This window comes from Rhea pennata, chromosome 3, assembly GCF_028389875.1.
Source record: "Rhea pennata isolate bPtePen1 chromosome 3, bPtePen1.pri, whole genome shotgun sequence".
NCBI lineage: Eukaryota > Metazoa > Chordata > Aves > Rheiformes > Rheidae > Rhea > Rhea pennata.
Window position 1 is genome coordinate 96,748,170 of NC_084665.1, and position 27,967 is coordinate 96,776,136.

General features: G+C 34.4%; 1 protein-coding gene across 6 annotated transcripts in view; it reads right to left on the minus strand.

Annotated features, from left to right (window-relative positions):
* The window catches only part of LOC134137921 (regulating synaptic membrane exocytosis protein 1), a 192,244-nt gene that overhangs the window by 104,700 nt on the left and 59,577 nt on the right, over positions 1–27,967 (minus strand). Inside the window, exons 14-22 of one of the 6 annotated variants that reach the window (XM_062571073.1) lie at positions 27,502–27,658; positions 26,285–26,410; positions 21,995–22,057; positions 17,490–17,567; positions 17,033–17,146; positions 16,481–16,570; positions 10,018–10,101; positions 3,621–3,698; positions 1,319–1,390 (exon numbers count right to left, since the gene is read on the minus strand). In XM_062571073.1, the coding sequence (XP_062427057.1) occupies positions 1,319–1,390; positions 3,621–3,698; positions 10,018–10,101; positions 16,481–16,570; positions 17,033–17,146; positions 17,490–17,567; positions 21,995–22,057; positions 26,285–26,410; positions 27,502–27,658 (862 nt within the window). The remainder of the gene's footprint in view (positions 1–1,318; positions 1,391–3,620; positions 3,699–10,017; positions 10,102–16,480; positions 16,571–17,032; positions 17,147–17,489; positions 17,568–21,994; positions 22,058–26,284; positions 26,411–27,501; positions 27,659–27,967) is intronic. The other 5 variants (XM_062571075.1, XM_062571076.1, XM_062571079.1 and 2 more) reach the window with 5 other exon arrangements.

Consider the following 27,967-nt stretch of genomic DNA (forward strand, 5'->3'; position numbering starts at 1 on the left):
TGTGAGACTCCTGTAGCCTCAATTCCACTGGAAGTCAGGGAAGCAGTAGCTCCCTTTACTGTTCAGAAATTAGGGGAAAAAATGGGGGGAAAAAAACCTAGCTTTAATGAACTCAATGGCTAAACTCCTCTTGCTTTAAAAGCAGCAAGGATTTAATCCATAATTTAGGTAATGTCTCTGGTCTAACTTGAAATAGTAACTCTGCTGTTGTGACAACAAATTCTTCGAAAATAAGAAAAATATAACCATCGACTTTAGGTTAGGAACTGACAATCTGGAACGTGAAGCAGAAAAATGAAATAAAAGATCTAGAGTTTTGCTGCATTCTGTGCATTTTCTCTGAAAATAAAATGTTGTTCATGGAAGCTTTTCAAACTCACAAGGTAAACAGATGTGCACTTCTGTTACTCAAAACCCACATAAATCTGTTTCTGGCAAGAGCAGAATCTCACCCCTTACCACTCTTCACATTTAAGCTGACACAAACTTTAGAACATAACTAGATCTAATCATGATTCAGTACCTCTCTCTCCTCTGTTTTTTCCACTTTTTCTATAGAATTTGAGTATGTGACCCTAAAATACTGTAGAATCAAAGCCGAAAATTACAATCATAATAAATGTACAGAAAGATTCAATGAAAACAGAAATTAAGTCCCAGCATTGATTTTAACTTTATGTAGCAACAGATTACAAGATTTTCTATAGTTACTGAAATGTAGATCTTACAATTTATATACTATAAAGTGAAATTAGTATCTTTGGAAAAAAAAAGTCTTTCCCCAGGTAAAATGCGTATTTGAAACTGTCATTTTTGTGCAAGTATGAGATCAGTCATTCTGTAGCTTTTACATTATGTTAGTACACTATGCCATGCCATTTGTTTGTAATTTAATCACAGACCTCTTGAATTATTAGTCTGTTTAAATCTGTTACTTTTCTTATCCTCGACGTTGTTATAAAAGACAAAGATTCTATAAAGAAATTTAATAGCAAAGCACAAGAAATGTTTAATTCCATATCAATGAAATATACTACATATTCTGCTCCAAATTTCATCTTACAGAGATCAAATAGTGGCAATGGGTCTTCGATTATATGCAACAAGGGAGAAAGCCGTAAAATTTTGTATGTATGGCAACATAGCAAGCAGTGGTAATAATACAGATACAGACTACATAATATTGTAAGTTAGGACAATATAGCTTTTGGAAGTTACACATGTTCTGCTTTAACAGTGCTAATAGATGTATACTCAAAACACTGGAATCAGTTTGATTATGAGAGACGTTTACTGCGTATTATACCATCAGTCCTACCTTTCTGTTTCAGTTGCGGAGCCTTTCCTAGTTTGTTTTTGGCTGCTATATCTTTCCACTTTTCTGGACAGCCTGTGAAATGAGATGTCAGAAAAGAAATAAACAAAGAGGAAAAAGAATACAAAAGACATGAAGATTATATGAAGATTACATATTTAATAATGTATTGTAAAGGTAATGACAGAGATGGCTGACGGATGACAAAGTGACAACTGTCCTCCTGAACGGGCTGGTGAACTGGGGGTTTAAAGTGCCTTGATCAGCTTTGAGCCTGATGGTGTGAAGGCTGCGAGGTACCAAAACAGGGAACATAACATTAACCCTGACTGAACATGCAACTAGTTCCCATTTAAAAATCTGCATTTGGTTAGAAAGAGTGCCTTTCTCACAGGCCTTTTAGCCCTGTTGACAGCACCAAAACCAAATGCAGAGTAGGCAGGAAGAAAAAACTGTTGCAGCAAGGATCAACAAATAATATAATTAAAAATTTTCTTTTTTCGTTAATCTAGATGAGAGGTCAGTCAATCACCTCTCAAATAGCAGGTTTTCCTTTCAAGGGCCACATTTTGATAAGGCATTAGTTACCTTTGTGATATAAGTATTTACTTTGGGAGTAAATACTAACAACAAACAATAATACAAGTCAATGAGTTTGAGAAGGACAGTAACGCTTGCTTCGTCTTTATGATCCAGGACTATACATATATTATGAGAAATCTCTGCAACAGTCTTCTGTATTATAAAATTCATCTTACTATTCATGGTAATGTGGGTATTTACAAATTTGGACTTACAAGTTGAAACCTCTGATAATCATCAACATACATCAGTCTTTTAGAATAAAAAGTGCATAAGTTATTTCAAGAGCAGACAAAAATGGGAATGACAATTATTCGCAGCTAAACCAGAAATGCTGACAAACCTTAACTTGCATGTAACACAGAAAGGATGACAAAAAAAATATATAAGAATCTTGCACTGATATAATCAATGTCATATACTAAGATAGAAAAGAATTATTGAGGGTAAAACAAATAGATAAAAAAATAAAAAGAACATTTTAAGACTACATTTTAAAACTTGGTGGTTATGAGGAGAAACCCAGTGTCTGAGCTGGAAGATACCTAAACAGCTGTTATACCAAATTATGCCCAAGGAATACAATCACAGTGGATTTTCATGATTCATTTTCATGATTTTGTACAGTACTTGAGCAGCATTATATTGTAACACAGTATGCCTCACAAAAAAGAAAAAAATACAAAATAGTAAAGAAAAATAAAAAAAGATCGCAGGAATAGAGTTCACTATTACAGGGTTTCCAGTTCTTAAAAGAATACATTTTATTACAATAAAGATTATCTCAGATTACAAATTAAAACTTCCTTGGTTCTCCTCAGACTCTTTTCTCCAGTAGCTTTTGTGTTTATTGTCATGGTCTTTTTTTTCTTCACCAGGACATATACAAGGTGCATACATAAGGAAATTCACACTAAATGCTGCCACTTTTACTTAAACCCTAAAGTCAGCAAATCATTCAAACTCATGCACAGATGCACTGAATGCAGCACGATCACTAAAATGATACTCTGTCAACATTTTCACCTTCTATTTGCTTTGTTAGGGGACTTATTTTCCCCTTATGTCTTTATATCACTTGCTTAGACTGTGGCATTGACAGCAATGGAAAAACAGAGCGCAGAGTGACAGCTTTCCTGCGTTCTGTTCCCTCGAAAGGACTGGGCAGAGAAAAGCTGAGGGTAAGAAACGCTGCTCTGTGAAAAGTGGTAAAGTAATACATAGCCCTGGTGAGCGGAACATAGTTAGTTCTCTGCTCTCTGCCCCGCCACTGACAGCAGCACATCTCAGAAATATGTTTAAAGTCACTATTTCCTTCCTGCTTCCTCCTTCTTGCTCAGATGATGCTGTAACTCATGCTATATATCTCCACAGCATACTACAGCACACTCAGTCCTGGCTCAGCACTAGCACACTCTGGGCCCCAGTGTGTATATATTCCCAAGCAGGCATTCTTTCTTGTCCATACAAAATGTACAAAGTGTGCACCGGGGATAAGGAGGACTCTCATGGCGTATGAAAATTTAGCTTTTAAATGTACTTAATAGAGGATTCAATATTATGTATGAACAATACATGCATACCAGGTACTTATACATAAAGAAAACAAAAAGCCAAATATGTAAAAAATATTAGGCAGAACATATCAAGCAGCTACTCATAGCATTTAAGTATAACCAATACCTCATTTACTTGGAACCAAAATTTGAGTAAATAAGGATACCTCTGTGCTGCTCCAGGTTTAGCACTTAGGTGGTCTACACTGTCCTGTTTTGGAATGCAAGACTCCAGCGTCCTTGTTCTTCACAAAATTTGGAAACATGGATGTGAATTTGGACAAAATGAGCAGAAACAGAGAGATGGTCACATGCAGTGAAGGTGGAGACATGCAGTCAAATATATTAAACAGAAGCATAGGGCACTATCTGCTGAGCAAGACTATGATCCTCATTTCCCCTTTTGTTGATTTAATTGATACACTTTAAGGGAATTTGAAATTCTGAGGTATCACTTTAACAATATATGGTGCAATAAAGTAAAAAATGAAAGGCACGAGACATTAAAAAAAAAACCCTTGTATATTCTATATGTTGAATGGCAGCACTGTAGCCTACAATTATCCCTCCCAAAATTAATCCAGAATGTTTGTTCATTAGCCTAATATATTAACCTATATCCAACATCTTCCCCTTAAGGTTTCAAAAATATGTATTTTGCCATTGTATTGTCAAATTCTCCCCAAAACTCAATCAAATTTCACACATAGATGAAAATTCTATATTCTATTGCAAACTGTTCTGCTACACTGATAAATAAGATAACAATCCATATCAATACATAACAATCCAATATCAAAAGCAGAAAAAAAATTGTCAGTACTATTAATTTTTAAAACATTAAAATGATATTCAGTATATTTCTTAACTTCTATAGTATTATTAATTATGTTGAAGCAGTTTACGAACTTCAGAACTTGTTCATAGCTTCCAATTTGCCACAAATATTATTAGCTTGTTGGTTACCAAGTGGAGCATCTGGTACAAAATAAAACCTTTACATTAATGTAAGATTTTTTAAAACACACCGGTTACTAAGCAAATTCATAGTTTACTAACAACCTAGAGTATATAGCAAATTTGCATCTATAATTTTAGTATGGTGAGCAAATGTCAACATTTCTTTTAAGGTCATAAACGTAAAAGCTAAACAACCACTGAAAAAGGTGAACAGTACGAGTCATAATACAATAGAAAGTGCTGATTCTGCCCTACAGCCATATTCTTAACATTTGACAATGTCTCACAAAAATAATTTTCTTGACATGAATGCTTGGAATTTATTATCATTGGAATACCTCTTACGAAACTGGGAAAAGTATTTCTCGTTTTGGACATAATCCTACAGATGGATAACTTCCCCATCTGAGTAACTTCATGAAACACTGCAGGAGCTGTAGCATTTGTGAAAGCTACTGTCCCACTTACTCCATCTCACATGTGGGCGGGATTGGTATTTGGGGTAAAAGGAATTAGAGATAAACACAAGAGGTCTCTGCAAGAAACTCTTTGAAATAGATAAGCTTACCTAGTAAGTACAGCATTTAGAATAAATACTGTATCTATTCTGAGGCCAACAAGATGGCTGGGCAAAGTAAAATTTAGCAGGCATGCTTTCAGAAATTTCAGAAATTAAGCAGAATCACAGAGCACAGAAAAAACAAACCTGTGTTTTGTGAAATGAATGCTATAGTATTTAGAGATTTCATCAAGAGATGAAAAATAATCAAAGCTGTATTCTATTTCTTGCTACATTTACATTTCCAAAGCAAGCCTTCCTTCAAAAAATCTATAATATACCACTATATATACACCACTATTTTTTTCAGAAAGAGATTATCAAATGTTTCTTTACGGCAATAAAAGAACGGGGACAAAGAGAGTCTTTACATTTATATTGATTTTCTCTTTCTAATGTAGGGGGATATGGCTGCATAGTGGGATCTTCCCACATTTGTATGTAGAAGCATAACTTGCAAGTGTCAGCCACCCAGGGGATTTTGTGGGACTGCTCAAGCCACTGAAGCTTTTTTTTTTTTTTTTTTTTTTTTTTTTTTTTTCCTTCTCTAAATCTGGTGAAGGCTGCGTCTCTGTATAGCTTGCACAGAGAATTTGATACCATGGAATGTGTTGGAGAGAAAACTTCAGTCTATATACCGATGCTCACTTATGTCTCCTGCCACTTCTAGACAAGACCTTGTACTCCACAGTGAGAGGGTACAGTAAACATGTGGTCTCCTACCCTCTCCTAACTTCTTCATTCCTGAAAACTCCCCCACTAGGCTTTCTTCCTAAGCACAAAGTAAAGAAGGTCAAGAATTCCTACACCCATAAATTTGCATCTAGTGGGGAAACAAGCACACTGAATTCTGCAACAAAAAGGGATAATACAGTCCATATATTCAAAAATGGGTGTAAAATATTCTTTGCTAGTGAAAAAATGTTCCAACTGACACTCAGGGTACCTATAGGCTTTGATGCCACTACAGCCTCGCACATTACATTGATATGTTTGTAAAGGATGATGACCCCATCATTTCCTATCTTTTTAAAAAGTAGACATCACAAAGGCCATAAATTTCCTGGAAAACTGCAGCTGCAGTTTGTCTTGTCATACTTCTACACATCTTATCACATTTGGGTAGTCTTTAATCTGAGCATGGATATTTTTAATTTCTGATCTTTTCATAAAACTTACTAACTTGTTTTTGATTTAAGTAATGGAGAAAAAAATCAACTCATCTTGATGTATTTTGTAACAGTGAGTTATATTTGTAGCATGTTCCTGGTAAGTGTGTCTCGCTTATCTGTGACCTTAGTGTATTTCCTACGGATGCATTTTGTACTAAATCAGAGATCAAGAAGGCGTTCCAATATTCAGACAGGCTATTCACACTCGGTGAAGACTCATGTGCTTCAAAACAGTTACTACTGTTGAGTGAAAACAAAAATCTATAAGCAGAAATGTGTTAATATTTCCATCAAAGTTAAAAATTAATATTCATAAGCGTTCTGTAAAACTGAATCCAAAATTTTAATTACCTATTATTGACTATTATTGACTCCTGTAAAAGAGACTTCAGTGGTTTTTAGTGGGTTTGTTTACTTATTTAGTCTTAGGATACCACAAATATCACGTTCAATATTCCCCGACTTTTCGTGAAGATTTCTGAAAGGCTGTATTCGTGCGGCACGTGAGCTGAGTGGTCACAACTACTCTGAAACCTTGCTCACTCCTCATAGTCACATGAAGCAACTCTGTCTCCCTAACACAAATCTCACAGTGTTGCTGGGAAGACAGGAAAGACAGAATCTACCAGCTAAATTAGTCTGCCATTCGCCTGTACGTGGCACTCCTCCAGTTCTCTTCAAGAAAGTATCGGTCGGCTACTCGCTCCACAGCTGGCTTCAAAATCATTCTTACACAAGCATGTGACCATGGAAAGCTACTTCTCCTTAACTGAAAGTACATACATACAATAGCCAATTTTAAAACAGCTTATTTCATCTAGTCTTGATTGTATGCTGAAATTGCATAAAGAATTCTCAAAAAGCACAGTCTGAATACAATTCCAACCTACCACTAAGTGCTCAACTTTCATTCTCATTATGATTTCTCCATTTCACAGTTCTTCAGCTACCAGTAAGTCTTACACTTTAGACAGGCTTTGTAATTCTAATTTCTAGTATTAAAAAAAAAAAAAAAAACCCCAAAAAACAAAGTGGTAAAATAAAACCAAAAACTATTCTTTAAAATATCTGAAAGAAATAAATGATACTAATCAAACATTTGTCAATCCTTAAACACTGAAATATAACCCATTTCTTCATTTTGTCAAGGTATACTGAGTCACTTTTTCTGATATGGCAGGTGAGTGATTTCCAGAATAACAATAATCTTGTGAAGATTTTTAGTACAAATTATGCTACGATTATGAAAAAATAGAATACTGCAAATATTTAATTTAAATGATCAAAATTAAAAATAATGCACAAGTAAATGTACTCAGGGACACTTCTTCTCGATTCCACCCTGTATACAAATCGGGCCAATTTGTAAGATAATTCTGGAATGTATCCAAATGAGGAGTGAGATGACATCTGTCAAAGTCAATTAATCTGTGAAAATATGATTTAAAAGTGGTGACCAGAAGTTAGCTAGTTGTCCCAATCTATCCTTCAGATATGCATTCCCTGCCACCCACTACATCAGTTGTTAATTTGATAAAAATATATCTTAAAAGCATAAATGTCAGAACTGAGTTGTTCTTACCAACTGTCAGCATTGCCTGTCAAATAAAGGTATGGGGAATAATCAGAATGAATGTAAACTAAAAAATAAATAAATAAATAAAATAAAGAGTAAGTTTTAGAAAGGTAAAGCACCTTTGATGCCCTTGCTGATATTCTATACACCAGGCGGGCAATCTAGCTTTCAAAGTGAGTTGTGCTAATTCATCTGCTAATGGGCCGTATAGAAGAACCACACTTTCTCAGGAGCTGTACTGGAACAGTGCGTGCTGGGAACGCCCAGTCCCACCACCCTGTACCATGTGACCCATCCTAGTGATAGAAGAAAACATGTAAAATTGAAATCCTCCTCAGAGGAAGGTCAACTTGCAGAGGAGGTTCAAAGTCTAAGTCATTAGTCAAGCTCTACAATGCTCACCTTCCTTTAATTAATTCTTTTCTCTCTGGAAGAAGAAAGTCAAACTGCTCCAGGGTAGCTACACAAAACTGCACGTTTTACACTTCTCTTTTTTTTTTCTATTGGACACACAATGTGAAGAACCCCACGTTCCTGTAGCTCCCTTTAATCAGGCAAAAGGAGCATGAAACAAGGAAATTGCAAATAGCCAGCACAATGAGGGGAGCCTCAGCTGCTTCAAGCTTCTTCACTGTGTCACTGCTTTCAGCAACTAGATTACCCACCAGACTTCCAAACACAGCATCCCTTCTAATCCTTTGGATTTTTGCAAGAGCTGCAGAGGTACAGATTTCGCTAAGAAAGTCAGACTGCCATTCTTCTTTGGCTCAAAATCTTACTCATAACAGTTACTAACCCTACAGATGCTTTACAGTCATGGGTGTGCTAACATGTATTAGATTTTTTCAATCTTTGATACTCTCACCAAACTTCAACTGACAGTGAAAGAATTACAGCTCTACCAGAATTATAGCATTCAGATGAAATCCTCATTTCACTGATATATATGGTATAAATACCAATCACTTCAAAGACAACAACATTTTAACATCAGGTCTGATCCACTGAAGTCAAAGACAGTCTTTCCACAGATTTCAAAAATGGGAAGCAAAGCTACTGAAAAATCTCTACATTTTCCAAAGTACATTTCTGAACAGTAAACAGCTGTCCTATCAAAGGGCTCAGGATCAGTGATGGTAAAATGCAGCATCTGTAAGAATTATCTGCAAAAGCCTGTAAGATTTTTGAAATAATGTTTCACAAACTTAATTTTTTAATTTATAATGCTGGCTTACACCTGGAAAAAGAGAAATGATATCTAACTACAGTTATAGGTTACATACACTCTCCACCTTATATTAGTGGAAAATAGCCAGCATCGAGCAAGCAAGACAGATTGCAGTATAAATGTAACTACTGTGGGTAGTCTTAAGGAAAAATAAAGACCAGCATTACAGTAACCGAAAAAAAATTATCCATATACATGTCCTACTGTTTTAAGACCAACTTCATAAGAGTTTCATGTAAATAATCCATACTTCTATAATCACCTTTATCCTGTCATTTATTATAACAAAAAATACTTGAAGGGCAAATTTTGAATTTAAATAGAATTATCACCTATCTGCTTTGATTTAAAAAATGGATATAGCTATAAAGAAAGACATAGAAAATTGCTACTACCAACTGGCCACCAAAATTGATCTGAGTAGGAAGTTCATGACAAAAAGATTAAAAAAAGATGGCTGCTTCTATTCATTGTAGTTGGTAATTCAGCATAAAAATATATTTAAGGCACTGGCTTTTTAAAGCAAAACCTACCTTGTTAGGAAAACCTGTTCCATGAAGACCATCCTAATTTAGGACAGAACTCAATAACAGTATTGATTTTTACATACACCAATTAATGCGTATTACAGATAGTTCTAACATATCAGATAATTTTCTCTAGAAACAATGTGTTAAAAAAGAACAACAACTAAAATAAAAATCTAGACAAAAAGAGGCTCTACAACAGATATTTATCATATTATAAAGCACCACAGTGAAAATGCCACGAACATTTACAGAAGCAGGTAAAAACAGACTGAAGAACACTGACATAGATGTTGCTCTGTTGTACTAGACATCTTATTTCATGGCTTGTCACTGTTTAGACAAACAGAATATTTGAACAGACATTAATTTCTAGGTGCTTTATAACAGTCCAACAAAATGCAGAGATGATTTCTAAGCTGCTGTTTTATTTTGGGCTTCTGGAAGTTAGAAGTCTCTCTATGTTTTTAAATTTCAGTATACTCCTCTGAGAGTGCAAGATGCAGTAAGCCACTTTTCAGCTGGGAGGAGTTGACCAGTACCTGTCATCCTCCGGAGATGCATGCTGGATATGAATCCTGGGACTAGTAGGTCGTCTCCTCTCTAGGGAGGGGGACCATCTACCCCTGTTTGCCCGTTCAATAAAACAGGAAAAAAATAGGATATTTAGTTTGCGATAAAATTAAAATATATGGGATTTGGGACTGGAAAAATACCCCCAAAAGTAAGGAAATGAATAACATGTCATTTAATAATTTTTCTTTCTAACAGTTTTCTAATTCCCAGGTGTACTGTTCTTATGTCTGCTTACTGCAGAAACATTACAGATGAAAGAAATAGAATGTGCGCCCAAATAAGCAGAATTTAGACTGATTTACATCTGTCTCATAATGTACCATAAGTTTTCCAATATTCTCAAATGACAGATTTAGAAGTCTGTCGCTCACAAAGAAAGTTGTAATTCCAAACTAGAGGAGCTTTTCAGAGACTGCGTGATGATCGCTTTCTGGCGACTACTGGCTGACATCCTAGTTTTTCCTAGCTTTTTACATTGAAAAAAAATTTTCAGTAAAAATGTCGGAGTACAAGAATTAGGAGGAAAATTGTAAAGCATGAAGTGACCCTTTTTTCCCTAATACCATGACAAGAGTCATCTTCCGCTCTCTCCATCAGTTTCTAACGCTCCCTTACTCCGACTGTAATACGTGGGCCTGAACAGCCTCTCAAGCACTGCAGAGCTGCTAATATGAAGAAGCTTTGTACATTTTAAAAGCTATACTTCTGATTATATGCTATATCACGAAACAGCCTGTCTCCAGCTTTTCTATCTTCATGTACTGCTCCCTTGGAAGTTTGTCTAGCAGTAGACCCTTTGCGTCCATTCAAGTATTCTCTTAACCGAATACTCCGGTAGAAACTGGAGCTCAAACTTTAAAGACACAATATGACAGTCCTGATTACTTCCTTAAAAAAAAATTCTTTCACAGGACCAGGAAGATTAAAAGATCAAGGTGGAGATTTTTCACAGGAATATTACTCAATAAGCATTGCTACTCTCTTAAATAACTTGAAATGCTAATGCTAATGTTTAATTTGCTGTGTTAATTTAATGAAGTGAGCAATACTGTATTCACTTTTTATTAAACACTATCATTTTTACAGACTGCAGAAGTAAATTAATTAGCCACAACTAAGCTACCCCTGTTTCTGTACAAGAATTGATTTTTTTTTTTCATTTTAAAATATATACTGAAGGTGCATGTAGCCAAATTTTGTTCATTTCTGTGTATCCTTGAAGTGCATGCCATTAGGTTACATGTTATATAAGTAAATTAAATGAAAAAGATCTGAACTGGGAAGGAACATTGGTGTATTACACATTTTTCTCTTTAAAAAGCTCATTTAATTTAGAATGATAAATAATATATTACAGTCAAGCATTGCTTGTTTTGTGGTGATGTTATATGATTGTAAAGTGTGACTGTAAGTACAACAATTTATAACTCCAAAATATACTATTTAATTGACAAAATCAGCAAAACAAACTACATAAACTCTGTATCTAACTTAATATTAACTATCTAATATTTCACTTTTTGAGGAATTTTTTCCAGTCCACGTAAAAAGGAAAAAGGGGTTCATTTACGGAACATGCAAATAACAAAGGTTTCAAGGAGATTAGCGTCACTTGAACATTTAGGACTATATTTCAGAAGATTTGAAACGAAACATGTTGTTAGTAGTTAGTTTCTTTTTCTCTCCAAAGCAAGAGTTAAAGAAAATGTTAATGCATCAGTGCACTCAGTCAAAGCCCTTAATATGCTGATATCTACTATAAATATTAAATAGTATTTGATAGAATTAACTAGGTCATGCAGTATGAACATTGAGAACATGCTCTCTTTCACTGAATTTTGAATGATCATGAACCACGTTACAATGCAGACAAACATGCAACAACCTATCCTTTTACGTGGTTGGACAGAAAAGAAAAACACAACACATTGCACATCTAACACAAACAGATATTTTCCTGTGCATTATTTTAAATATAAATAGTGAGAATCAGCAGAACCTTTAAAAGCATGCAGTATAAACAGCTAATGTTTCATAGTCGCTAGAAAACGTTAAAAATCATACTGAAACAATAAAAGCCTGGAGCAGGATAGGACTTAACAGGATAGGACTCAGCTGGATCAAATGACTGCTTCAGATTCTCTATCATCTAGTTATGAATGGGTAATAGGTAACTTTTTGGCTTCGTCTATTTGTTAGGTGGCAGTGACTGGCTGGCAGAAAAAGTCCTGAATGATTTTTGCAACATTTTGATTCCTATTGCAGCCAATCAGCTCAGAATAAATCTAACATAGTGGGGCTGCGTTTTGCCGGTGTACTGAGTGTGCTCTATATACACTGATTTCTCTGACGTGCTCTTCAGTTTCCTCTGCTCATAACTCCACTAATTAAAACTCTGAAGACCAAAGCTTATAAATATGACTAATTTGCACTATCCATTTTGTGCTGCTACGACACACCATATTTGCTTGCAGTACAAGAAACTTAAAGTAAATAAAAATAACATCACGTATTATTAAATAACTGTCATTGGTTAACATCTTGACTATTACCAGCTCATCTAGGGAAGATGATACCATGAGGAGAAATCACTGAATATCCTGAATTTGTTCAGGATAATGCACTTAAATCCCATACCTGTGTGAGCTCCTGAGCTGAAGCTGCTGACTGCGCACAAATTTCTCTATTCTACAGACATGACACTCAACTTACAAGGAAGAAAAGTGGAAATTTTGAGGCACAGTGAAGAGGACAGATCAAGAATGAAAATGTGTGGCAGCACAAAAGCATTTTCAATGGCATTAGGGGTATTTTAGACTATTTTATAACCTATGTTTTGCACATTATCACAGAAACTTCAACAAGACTTTTTTCTTTTTTTTTTCTTTTTCTTTTTTCTTTTTTTTTTTTCTTTTCTTTTTTTTTTTTTTTTTGACCAAAGCACCTAGGAATAAATAGGAGGGGAAAAAAAAAAGAAAAAAAAAAAAAGACAGGCACAGTGTAAACATATATACCCATATTAAATAAAGGCTAGATCTTTCTGGATATCCTAGCACACTGTGCCAAATACATGAAGAATTAACTTCTGTAGCAAACTATTCCACCTACCAAAGTACTTAGGCCTGCATCAGGGCAAGGTCAGTTTGCCAGTCCAGTTATACTAGCAGACTTTCCTTTTTCACACGATGTAGCTTACAACAGGCGAAAAAGAATTTCTTTTCTAATTTGTTTTTAGTGCAAGTAAAAAGGCTTATACATTCCAAGCTAATACATATACTGCTAAAAGCATTTTTCTGCTGGTAATACAATGACTTTTACTGGCACAGCAGTGTCTTAAAAATAACAATTGCTCCAATCATTCCAAATGACAAGAAAAATGTTATACAGAATTCAAAGATCAGAAGACTTTTTTCTAATAAAGCATTAATGCAGAGAAATGGTGTTGTAGTATCAGTCGGTTACACAGAGCTAATACAATTTATTAAAGAAGTAGACTGCTCTAACCTGTGGTGTCACTTACAATCTATTTTGTACTTTCTGAGACAGAAGGTTGCGGGGGACGGAGTAGAATGAACTTCCACAGGTATGAGTATACTGATCTTTTCATGTACTACTTACGTCTTCATTTTGTTGAAGAAAATATGTAATGTCACATTGGAATTCTATTTTTTATATTTTAAGGCCTAAAAGCCCACATTTTTAAATAAAATTTACAATTCTATTCTAGGGAAAAAAAAATCATCTTAATGAAAAGACCCTAAACCTTCAACATATGTGTCTTACCTATACTGATAAAAAAGTGGTGCTGTACACATTGTACTTCACAAACCCACGTATGATGTCTCCTTGCTACAAGCATGATCAACGACAGAACTTTGTCTAATCTCTTCCTACAGCATTTCCAGTAACAAAGTCTAGGCAACCTTCCCGTATCACCTATTCCAGTTTTGAATTATACTCGCTTTCAGAAGTATTTTCTGATGTTTAACAGGAACTTATCTTACTCAAATTTAAGTCCATTATTCCTGTCTTGTCCAGCACAGGCAAAAAATACTTTTTGCATGTCTTGGACTTAATTCTTTGTTCTTCAAACTAAAAGACACTTTTCTGTCTTTTAGGGACTGTTTAAGTCATTATACAAGTCATATTTTACAATTACAAACTATCATTTCATTGAATACTCAGCTTGACAGATGACATCTTGAAATGAAACTACAAAGCATGTACTACTTACGTCCATACACTATTAAACAGCTGCTTGTATATGAGTGCAGCTGTATACATCTACACACACAGTTACTAATCTGCTGCTAAATCTAGAACAGTATTTTGGATTTCATTGTGACTTGCCTTACTTGCATCAGATTTTTTGGTTCACTTATCTCTTGTTAAAGTATTCAACAGTAGAGGATGAAACCTTCTAAAAGTATTTCTCCCCCCAAAAAAAATTTTGATATTTTTTGTGTGTTTAACATCTTGATCCAAAAATTGGGTGCATTGCAATAATGACATCTGTGTCCAAAGGAAAGAAATGCATGTCACTATTCCCCTAGCAGAACCACACAGGTACACATTATTTGCAACAAAATCATCACGGAAATTTTGAACATAAATATCATAAAAAAGAACTTTTTGTTACCCTCATAAAGGGCTCAAAGCCAAAAGCAACCATTCAATCACCCTCTGGGAGTTCTCAAAGCACAGACAGAAAAATTTCATAGTGACACACTATTTTTCTGGATCATGCTCACAGATGTTTCAGCAAAACCTAATGTTTAGTGGTGTTAGAAACCACTAACAGACTTTTTTTTTTTTTTTTTAATGAGATGCTCACAAAAAATGCTGCCGATTCTATTCGGTGCCTAGTAGATAAAAGTTGTTGGAGATGAATCATAAAAATGTGGTAGATCTAGTTAGCAACAATGACAAATTTAGTTTCAATTATAATATTTTAAAGAAATATTTTACAATTACAAACTATCATTTCATTGAATACTCAGCTTGACAGATGACATCTTGAAATGAAACTACAAAGCATGTACTACTTACGTCCATACACTATTAAACAGCTGCTTGTATATGAGTGCTGCTGTATACATCTACACACACAGTTACTAATCTGCTGCTAAATCTAGAGCAGTATTTTGGATTTCATTGTGACTTGCCTTACTTGCATCAGATTTTTTGGTAACTACCTATATGTTAGTTATGATATCTCAGGATAGATCTTAAAAAGGAATAAATTAGTGTAGATCTAGTTGAAATACTATCAGTAGAAGACGTAGTCACTCCTGTATAACTGCACAATTTTGAGAATACTAAAACTCCAAATCAGGGAGCAGTGGGAAAGGGGACAGAAGAAAAGGGAAATTCCACATACCATCAAAAGAAGAGAAAATTTATCTAAAAGGCAAAAGTAATTTCTTGCTGCTTTTATTTATAGGACCTCTTCCCGACAATTGAAGTGAGGCAACTGATTAACAACTAGATTGTGGGTTGACTGATAAAATCATCTTCATATTATTAGCTGCCATACTAATGAAATATAAATTGTACAGATGAAATTAAACTTCCACCACAGTCAATAGGAATCTGTTATTGCCTTTGGTGAAGCCAGAATTTCACCTTAAAATGGAATAATTCTTAGCCAAAAATGCTGAAGGCACTGAAAAATTCCTTTGTGGAACAATCTCACCTATCCAAGACACCATTAGTATTTAGTTCACTTAAGATTTTGAACCAAGCTATTATAAATATGAAAAATTAATGAAGTATCCACAATACACCTGCAGAACTTAAGGAATTAATCATTATTTAATTTAAATTATAGAACATGTCTTCCTAAGACTTAGGTGAACCTCAATATCATGTCACAGAGTGAAAAATTTAAAGCACTGATCACCTTGTTACTTAAATAGATGCAAAAGCAGATGCTACAGATTAGATAAAGAAGGCAATGAAGTTTGGTTGGCTGATTTGTAGAAAATACATCGCTATACATCTACAGTTCTGTTTTGAAATACGAGAATCTTGTCGTATAATTTGTAGATTATGTCACTGCCTTATGAGCAGTCCACAAAACAGGCAAGAAATAAATGTTATACTTCTTAGCAATGATGAAGAAGATTAACAATCAAGTGGTGCTTCTTCAGAATACTGCACTTAACACTGCAATGCTATTATCAGCATACTGAGGACTTTTGTAAGCAATGACACCAGCTTGAACTAAAACAAGGAAAGAAGCCAGAAGCAGTTATAAACTCCAACACACAACTTACATGACATACATGAATATAGGAGAAAAAACATCTACAAATACCAAAGCAGACATGAACGTACAGATATGTACAGTACTCATGTGAAGAAAAACAAAACTGATAGAGATCACCAGCACAGATGACAAGAAATCCATAAGTCTTTATTTTATACCTTTCTCGTTCTGGTGAATGCAAACTAGTATCTGGTCTCAAGCAGTTGGTACTAGCACTCCTAGCCCTGTCAAGGGAGGGCTGCAGTTCACTAGTGCCAGTGCATTGCATCCAATGGTAGAAGAGAAAGAAAAAGAAAACAAAGAAGGGAATACAATGTTAGATATTAACTCATAAAATAATGCTCTCTTTACAGAAAATGTAGAATCACAATGATTTAATTAAGAAAAACATAAAAAGAGCTGACTGGATGACAGTGCAAAGATTTGCTTAGAAAGTAAAGCCAAACAAAAGACTGCTAGAAACTATTTGTTAAAAATTCTTGAAATGTTTAAAACTAAAAGAATCGAAACAATACCCACTAGTAAGAAAGCGGAATGAGAAATACCAAACAATAACTCTAAACCCTTAAAACAGTAGCAAACTTTAAGCCAACATAAAAGGATGTGAAACACTATATATTACGTAAGAGCAGTTTACAGTGAAACTATTTTATTCTGCAAAGTCATATTAGATACTAAACAGGAGGGGGAATTAACCCTCAGTTTCTTACCTAACCAGTAGGTCATCTCCAAATTTCAGTATTCGTGAATTAAGGCAATCACGAAGAAGTGAGATATCCTGTCTAATCACTGACTTGGTCTTAGCACATGCAGGCAGAGTTGAGCTTTGTAAATTAAAACCATTTAAACAAAATGAAAATAAATCTGACATATAACCAAAATCATATACATAAAGAAAAGAATGTAACAAAGAAAAGTCTAACCTATAATGTTAATAGTGATATTTTAGTATACTTAATGATGAAGAAAATTCTACCTAATATAAAGTGTTTGTCTTTTATATGTAAAGGTTAATTTAGACATTTACAGCAAGTTATTTTAGAATTATATCCTTATCTCTCCATTATCAAAACTATAAGAAACATGAATTTTTATAAGGCATTTACATCTATTTACTTTTTTTAAAAGTCAACTAACTACTTAAAGGGGACTCTAAGTACTTCTTACCTGTATATGTTCCAATGAATACCATTTTCTAGTAAAGGCATCTTGGGTGGTAGTGTTTTATAGTGCCTAACAGAATTTCTTGAATGTGGCAGAATAGAAAACAAAACAGAACAGAACAAAAACATACCAAAAATAAAAATACAGATAAAGGTAAGGCAAGACTGATCAGAAATTAAAATAAATGCATGATATTCTACCAAGCTGAAGAGCTTGATGAGCAGATTTCTCAATATATGATTTTCTCAGTTCAGCTATGGTGACAGCCATTTGGGGGGCATATTTATGTATTTACGTTTTTTTTTAAGTATAGAAAATCAATGACATTATTAGCACAGATCAGGTTTTTTCCTTGTAATAAAAGTAATTAAATTCCTTTAACAGAGATTTTTAATTACAATATACAAGTTGTTGTGAAATATTAGGTTGATATTAAACTTACTGTTTATTTCTGTCAGTAATGCTTTATTTAGACTTACTGACACATTAACTTCTCCAGTTGCTAAGCATGAAAAGCTTGTTAAAACATCTATATGTACATATATATATATATATATATATATATATATATATATATATATAGTGTCCCAAAGTCAATTATAGATGCATTAGCAGCTGGCACTTTAGAATGCTAAAATCATTTGGAAATGATATATCAGCTTCAAAAACCTCACAGTAATTAAATGCTATTAGTAATCACAAACTAATTTAAAACAACTCTTATGTCAGCCATCACAGCAGAGCTCAAGGGTGTTATATGACAACTCTCTAACATTATATGATTACCTAGAGTACATATTATTTTAGAACAGGGGATATAGATTGCTTTATCCAGTTCTGCCCAAGTGAATAAAGGAGAAAGGTAGACTGCCACCATCTGCCTTTATATTATAACCAGGAGCATTTCATCACTTAAGGGTTAATAACCAAGTTCCAGCAATTTTCCACATACCCTACCTGGACAGAACTGTGGTGGTCTTAGAAAAAGGACTAGCAGTTTTGAGGGTTTTGCCAGCTTCAAAAACAGTCCTTCTCAATAGGATTGATTCCTACTGACACTTAGACCTAGGTAGAGCAGACCAACACTATAAACCTGGCCATGTCATCCAGAGATGAAACAATCCCCTTTCTAGAAACCCTAATATTTGAAAAACCTTAAGGGATTTAACTGAGGAGCTTTGACCACTTGTAGTATGGTCATTACTGCTAAAGTCATTGAAGTTGGGGAAAAAAGGACTGAATGTTCGTGAGATGATTGAGTTCATCCTGGCTTACTGCAGATATTACCAACATCAAGCTCGGGTGTGACTGGAAGCTGCATGTGTACAGCACAAGTATGCATTCCTTTCCACCGTCTCTGCTACAAGGCAATACCCGCCAGCAGATGGACACGATAGACAACTAGGAACAGTGTTATTTAAAACTGGTGAAGCAAATTAACCACATGACTTGACTTGCAGCATCTCAGGTTAATGTGACAGAACCTCAACTTCTCTTTCCCATTTTAAGCTGAAGTTGTCAACTATCCATAAAAAGATTATCCAGGAAGTTGTCTAGAAAACAAGAATAATGCCATATAACGCTATTTCTAACATGAATAAATGTTTGTCAGGCCATTATAAATGAGAAAGCAGAAGAGAGATGCAAAACCAGTATGCAGACCCATTTTTTTGTGAAACGGTTCATGAAACTGTATAGTAAAGGATGGATATTGGTAATTTTGTGGACGCTATTCAAACTTGGATTAGGCTGTGTAAGCTTCACAGACAAGTTTAGAAATTAACCTAGTGTTTTCTGAATACTCACATTCAATATAGTATTGAAAGTATTATTCTATTTTATAGTATCCCATAGTTGTTACTTTTAAGGGAGTGGACCTGGTACTTATTTGAATATAAGAAAATAACAGTAATAATTCAAATGGCAAACTAGAAAGGTAAGCAAGGGCTGCATTGTCTGAATTTAGTGTTTCTCTTGTTCCTCTTACCTAATCTGCCTATGTTCCTCTTACCTATGGCTGCCTATGGCAAATTTTTAGTAGAAATTGGTTAGCAGAACAGACAGGGTAGGAGATTTGTAATGCAATTGGAAATCTACAGTGGGTGAGCAAAGTTCACCAAAAGTTCATCATACAATGTTTAATTCACAGATTAAGTGACAGTTTAAATGATGTCACTGAAGAAGAGGAAAAGGACTGAGCCCATAGCTGGGAGGCGAGGAAACTGTAGAAAATGCATCTGGGAGAAAAAGGCTGTACAAAGGAGGCTGGAAAAATTGCCATTATATGACAGTAAACTGACTGAAAACAACAGGGAGTGAAATAAATGATTAATCATTAATAAAAATGTTGAGGCAAAAGCTTTTTTTTTTAGCTGCAATATGGGAGTGAAACTCTATTGAAATTTAAAATGTAAATTTTAATGCAACAACTGCACTGGTACTCAGCTTCTTTTGGAAGTATTTGTATTTGCAATTTTACTATTATACAGTATAACAGAATTCAACCATAACATCTTCAGTTCTAATTCAGTCAAGAGAATTAAAATAACACAGGGCAAATCAATAGAAACTATTATGTAGGAGAAAATCCTACCAGAGGGAACTGAAAAAAAGTGCATTATATAACATGGTTTTAAGAGTTCTGTGGCTTCAAATATATAACAGTGACCTAAATACCCTTAATAGCACACAGTTCCTGAACCAGAAAAATGGTTAGCTACTTCATTTATACCACTTGCAGATGACATAACATACAAAATCTACTGATTCCAACTGAAAGATCTTTTCTACAAGCTGACACATCTTCCTAGTAAAGTTACCAGATGTGTTAAAAAAAAAAAAAGGCAGGAGAGGGAGGACAGATTAGATTTATTAGACAAGGATATTTCAGTTCCATTTACTTTTACAAAACTGGTAACAGGGAGCTTCAAGCATTGGGGAAGATAATGTAAAAGATTAAAGATAAGCCAAAACTGCAAACATTTTTTTTGCTTGGATCTCATTTTTAGCAGAATTCCAAAATGAAAGAACAAGTAATATGAGACCCCCTCAGATGTGGGGTTCACAAGCAGCCTTTATAAAGCCCTCATAAATCACTGTACTTTCCTCTACAAATGACAAAAGCTAGCATAATATTACGTGTAACAAACAGTAAAGATCTTTGGCCTGTTCTCAGCTGTCCTATGGACATTTTGAGCTAGTGTAGACTTCCTCCATGGCTATACTACACTTTATAGGATTTAAGTTAAATATTTGGAAAGGTCAAGTTTTTTATTATGGCAATAAAGAAGCCCTCAATCTATAAAGATGAGCAGGCAAACACTTTATTTATTATTAATTACTATGATTTCATGCTGATATAATTCCCTAATATCAGACACATGAAATGGGATAAGATGTGTATACTCTATTGAAGAATCAATCCACAAATAGTTATGTAATGCTTTTCAAGTTAAGAAGAGATAAAATATGAGTGTCAGCAGCAATTGTAAGCAGCTCTTTCAAAAGCTTGTTATTTATTTGTTTACTAAGTAGAAATGAATGACTTCATGAGGTCAGGCCTATCAGCTTGATAATTCTGATTCAGAATAAATTACTTTCCATTTAAATTATGAAGTTTCAGGAAGTTCTAATTCTAACTTGTTCTCTGCTTAGATTAGCACAGTTTATTTTGGTCTTAAAAGTTTAATTATTTGACTACAATTAAAAAAAATCTTCTTAAAAATCTGCAAAATAATGCAAGGAGAGAGACCAAAATTAGGTTGTACTACTACAAGGTAGTAAATTGCTCATATTGTACAACACCTACAAACGCATCCAAACATTTTAGACTCTCATTGTAAACCTACGCACAAGCTTAATTTCAGACATAAAGGCTAAACGAAAAGCATAATTTCCACTTTATCTTTTTCTTCAGAGTAAAGTAATAGCCTAGTTGAACTATGCTCTGTCTCTGAATTTTAGGTGCTTGGAGGAGTCTGAGATGTTTTGCACATCAGCCCTGCAGACTGGGATTTGGCAGGTTAATGTACAGAACCTGCAACCAGCTCATCGTTCTTCTGAAACTGTATCTTCAACAACTTGCTGTCAAAGCTCTAAGAAAAGGGGTCTTTGTACATACGCTCTCAGCACTGTGCAAGAAATAAAAATGGAAACAAACATAAAAAACAACAAAATAGGAATGTATAAAACTATAATATAACGGGCATGCACTGGGAGAGCAGGACTTCTGTGACTAGATAGACAATCTACCACAAAACGTAGCTGCAAAATCAGCAGTTCAACTATTTTATTCTTACTATGGAAGTTAACAAAAACATATACTTATTTCAATCTGAATAAAAACTTAAAGAGAAAAAAATGGAAAAGAATAATTGACACCCAAATTACAACACATTAGAAAATTCTTTACTTACTAGGACATAAATACAGCCATGAAAAACAGCTGGGCACGCAAAGTATACAAAACTAACCAGATGTGTTCATGATTACCAAATTCCTGTATTTACCTGATGGTATGTAGGCACTCTGCACTTCTTCCTCGTTTTGCTCTGGGCAGCATAAGAAGCTCACTGCACAGACAGGATGGGTGTGAGTGAAACAGATATAATTATGAAGCATTAGATGACATGAGTTATGCCAATGATATGCAAATGAAAACATAAAAAGAAGCAAGAAGCTTGCACCCAGATAGATAGCCAGATAATGTTCAAACCCAGGCACCACTTCTCAAAGAATGTTAACTAAAAAAAAGCCTGTGACAACTGCATTTGCAGCAAATTCCTTTTGCTTTGGCACCTAATTTTGTGAGTTTTCTCCTTTCAAAATTCAGAAGTACTGTTTCAAAGTTCTTCACGATAAAAGCTCACAGAAATCCACAAACCAGTCACATTTCACTAGTAATCTCCTTTTTCAAGAAGTAATCGCTTATTGGAGAAATGGAGAAATATTTTAGAAAAAGGAAAGCCAGTGTCTTCTGGATTTTTTTTAAGTCATAAAAGCTTACATGAAAATGCAGAGAGGGCTAGTTACTGATTTACTGCAAGCTTGTTTATGTTGTAGCAACTGCAATGCGAAGAGTAAGCAGTTACCCTTTGGGGAAAAAGGAAAATATATGTTCACTGAAAATATTACGTTTAGACAAACATAACTTCTGACTCAAGTCTCTTCACAGTATTACGCAATGCAATATCTAAGGAAACAGAAAATTTGCTAATCGGTTATCAGATTTTTTTTTCTAATTATTTCCGTTTCACAGATCAGCCATCTATTATAATATTACTTTACTGTGACCCAAACACATGCTACAGCCAGCAAGATGGGTAAAATTAATATATAATTTATGTCTATGGTAAATATGACTATGATATGACATATCATTTGAATTTATCTTATAGTTTTATGCACTTTAGCACAACCGCAAAGACAAAATCCTAAAATTCCTAATTATCATAAGAAAGTAAAGCTAAACTTCATGGAAACATGTTATTTTAAAAGCTGGGAATCATATGAAGTACTATGGCGACAGAGAGAAAAAATACAAATATATAAAGGAGCAGTTGTTCTATGTGTTTTAGACCTTAGAACATTATAAAATGACCAACTTAACTGATGCAGCATAGGTAAAATTTATGTAAAGTTCTAAACTTGGAACATTGAAATAATCACTTGTAAGTCACACGTGAGATTTAAGTTTGCATCTGGAACCACTAGCCTTATTTTGATGCAACAAAATTATTAAAGGTGAACTGAATTGTTTTTCTTAAAGTGAAAAATAATAAATCCATTCAAGCTCTCAGAGGACTAACAGAATTTATCTTCAAGTTTCCAAATTACAAATAAATATAATTCATTTTAAGACAAAGTTACCATTTTCTGTAGGTACCTAGAATTTTCTTGCAAGGGCTGAGGAAATTAGCATCAGCACTAAAAACATGCAGTTTCATGGACTACTTCCTTATTAGAGACATTAGCTGCTATGGGAGAAGGAAGATAAAAATCCCAGCAGTCTAAAAGATGGTGGATACAAAGTCCAAGTTAAATCTCAGGATACTTTGTTAATATTCACTCTATCTTTGCTAAACTGAAAAGTATCTACTATAACTGGCCCATGGTAAGCGGTGATGTAAAATACATCCATGAAAGGGATATAAAATAGAAAATCCAGCATGAAAGCACCTAGTTAAAAAATAAAGCAAAAGAACTGACAACTGTAGGGCACTGACAGTATCCATAATAAACTAAGACTATTTTGCATTAAAGATTATTCTTCTAAAAAAAAGTGTTTTGTAACGGGAATGTTTAAGTACTCAGATTAACAGATTTTATTTAGGAATAAAAAGAACAGAAAAGCTTGAAAGAGCTATCTCTTTGAGAATAAGATAATGATACTAAATTCAGAGCAAAGATATACTGCTTTAGCTAGATTTCCTAGTAAAAAGCTTTTCTAGCAGATATATATATATTATTTTCTATAAATATACATACTATATTTTATGTATATGATTTAAGCATATATAAAAAAGGCGAAGTGGACAAATCAGTTTCCCCTGGAAATGTATTATACCAGATGCTTTAGTAAGAGGCTATAATAATTACTTTTATGACAAATTATTCAGAATATTCAGTATTAATTTGGGACCAATAGCAGATCACTGAGAAAATGACCAGAAGTAAGCAGCAACCGCAATTTCTATTCTGGAACTATCATAAAAATCCTATGGGCCTATTCTCATTTTTTAACTAAGTATATGTTAAGTATGTTCAAGAAGGCATTTGTTTATATGAGAGATTCAGTAAATGAATAGCAGACAATGCTGATACTAATACATGATACTGATGGTAATACTGAATAAAGATTTTAAAAAATCCTTGGATGTGAAAGACAATCTTTCTCAACAAGAACTGCTTTGGCCTTCCCTACGAGGCCTTTCCAACGATGCTGGGTTTATTTATTGATAGACAGGCAGTGGAAGCTGTAAGAGCTAAACAGCTTCCACAACTGAAGAAATCTGGGAGAAAGAGAAAAAGCAAAATGGGAAAAATGAGACCACTGCAAAGGAGGGTAACTGGAGCTGGATTTAGATCCTGCAGAGAAGCCACGTATATTCTTCATATCTGAGCTTTAACTTCCGAAAAGTGTTTTCTGAGCAATGAAAAGAAATGAAGATCATTTCTTACTCCACTCTTAACACATTCAAAGCTCATTGCTGCTGAGCTCTGTTCTGATGACTTATCTCCATGACAGCCTCAATGCAAGCCCTGTTCTCCATGCATAATTCATGCACATATCATTTATACATTCTGAGACATTACTGTAAGATAATTTTACATACAGCTCTCTATATTTATTCCTGGTGAGAAAAGTTGCTTTTTAATGTCTCCTCCTCTTCAAGTCTGCTCAATAAACAAACTCTTCGACAAATATTTTCAGGAATACTTTGAATATATTACTACTTACAGATGATAACATGAAACATTCGCAACAAGTGGAAATTACTTGAATTAGCTTAACTATAAATCTGATTTTACTACAGGTAAAAAGCATTTCAATTCACCTCTAAAAGTAAATTCAGTACTACAATCCAACTCAGACAATTCTGTACATACTTCTTGCCTATAAAATAGACACAGAAATTTTAAATAGATCTGAATAACTCATTCATCTCCATATGTGTGTTATCATATTAAAAAACAAAGTAGGCAAGATCATATACAAAACTGAACTAGTTTAACTGTAAAAGCCATCTGCTATTCATTTTCTATGTTGCTTCAAAACTGGTCAAAGAGTTCCAGAGATTTATTTCTTCAACGTGTCTTCACATTACTACAGAAAGCATTTTCTGTATTCAGTTTACTCAATTATTTTTCATTCTTACTCACAACAAATGTTAACTTACTGTATAAAAATCCAAAGTTTTCACTAGGACAACTGATAGTTTATGAATGGTAAAACTGCCATTACAGCATAGCTATTTGATATTTTTGTAAGTAAACAAATGCCCCACATACATTGATAATCTATATGACTGTCACCATTATGTTTCCCACGTATTGAACTGAAATACCTTTTTAACATTTTCTAGGTATAAATTCAAAAGAAATTTTCTTTTGTTCTTCCATTTTATTAAAAGATATTTCTATATAACTGAAAACATGTCTGCTGCTAGAGAACCAATGTTCTTTGAGGAGTGTAGTCACTGCATGTATTCCTGGAAGAAATGCATGTATGCTAAGCATCGAAGACTACAGATTTTTGCTAATTATGAGCACTGTAACTCTCCTTGGGTACTGTACCAAATTCAGCAAAATGTTATATAAGATGTCGTAAGACTGCATATGTAGATGTCCAAAACATATTAGTGTAAGAATACAAACTATGGCACATGCAACTCCCAAGCAGTAGGAAGGCATGCCTGGTATTTTGTTGACCACCAAAACAGACAAGCATGTGTCTGTGTTTTCGTCGCTACCAGGATAGCTATGGCATGTATGTAGATTAATGGATTTCTAGCAAAAACCTCTGGGCTTTCATTCATGAAACAAACAATGGAATATACCCAAGGACAAACACTCAAGAACCATTACTCTAGACACGTGCCATTACCGCCAGCCTAGTGCAAATTTTTACCATGAAGGAGCCACAGATAATTTAATCATGATCATTTTTGACCATTAGGATGATTTCTCTCTCCTTTCCCATTATTATCAGACCGTAGTTTTCTACTGAACATTTGAAAATTAGGCAAAGCGACACAGACACTTCTAAACTTGTTCCCAGATTCAGGCTGACAATGTACCTTTCTTGATCTGACAAATACTGACTATCCATGTCTCTGGATCTGTAATCAACTGGACTTCTGGAGGCATCATGGTGTCTAGTTGGAGAGCGTGATCGTCTCATCTGATGAATTTCATCTAAACTCCTGAAAGGCACACATACATACAAAAATTTCATTTGTCCTGTAAAAAATACACCCTAATGGATTACAGCACAAGTCAGTTGGAGGAAATCTTTAATCAGTAAATTGTTAACATAAGACTTTTTTAAAACAAATCTGGTTCCTGACAAAATTTCCTGCTTAAAGTATAGGGAGCAGTCGCTTCTGCCTTTATCAGAAGTATGTGTGTATTCCAATGCACTGAGGGACTCGGCAAAAGTATTTTTAATGCTTATACTTAAAGAATAACTGAGAAAACATAAAAATTGATAATACTTCACACAAAATCAAACGAAAATTTTATTAATCCCAAGCTAAGTGTCATAGAGAAGAGGAAGAATTCTGTACAACCTTAGGCACCTCTGAGCTCCTTGACAGGAATTTAAAGCTCTCTCCATAAGGAACAAAACAAGAGAAGAAACTACTCATTTCTGACAGGTAGATTCTGCCTTCAGTGTAATAGCTGGCATTGCACGAAGATGCATTAGTTTTACAAAGTGTCAGACTAAGGGATGGTGGAGCTGATTATCAAATATTTCGTGTATTGCACTTACAGAGAGAAAGATACAGACTTTTTTCAGCAAGAGCACATAAATCTGTTTGCAAAAGAAGAGAAATTGCCTCATTCTTTTGACTATAGGAAGAGGAGTAAGTGCCATAGCCTGTTTTATGTACAGCCACAACCCTCTATCTATTGAGGATGCATAACTGAAAAGTGCAACTGCTAGTGATATACAAAAATGCTCAAGTGCCTTCATAGAAGATTAAGCCACTGACTGAAAACATTTCTGAACTTACATTTTTGTCATGGTGCAACAAAGAATGATGAATTACAAGGCAAATACCAGTAAGGAGTTTTTTATAAGGTTATGATGAAGATTTTGTTTCACGGGTGCTCTTGAGTGATTAATGAGAGCATGCTTCAGGTTCAAATACTACATTCTTAAGATACAAAAAAAAAGAAAGCATCATGAAAAAAAAAACAGATAATTGTTGAACATAAGAAAAATCAACAGGAACCAGTGACATATTACACAAACTTCAAACATCAACATTCAATCTTTCATGATGCTTACCTCTGTAATGGCACATTTGGTAAACGTGAACGGGTCCTGCCCTGATCGTTGCCACGGTGAGGAGATACAGATCGTGAACGATGATGTGTTGTTCTTTGCTGTTCTGGCACAGTTAGCGTTGTAGATTTAGTTTCTCTAGAACTAGATCTATAACCTACTGATAAGAGGGCAACAAGAGGAAATTAGAGAATAAAAGTCTGGGTTTGCAAATTCAAATGGTTAGTTCTTCCAGGAATGTTCTGTGAATCTAAATGTTCACATAACTTTCCAATAGTCATTCAGCCATCAAACATCCTGACATATCATGCATGGAGGACAAATTACTAGCACTACCTTTAAATGTCTACCTGTACAGAAGCAAAGAAACTGAGATGACTTTCAGTAGGTACTAGAAGAGTGGGGGAGAAGACTGAACTAGTTTTCTGGCTTGGGAAATAGTACCCAGTGTTGATATTCCTGTGCCTTT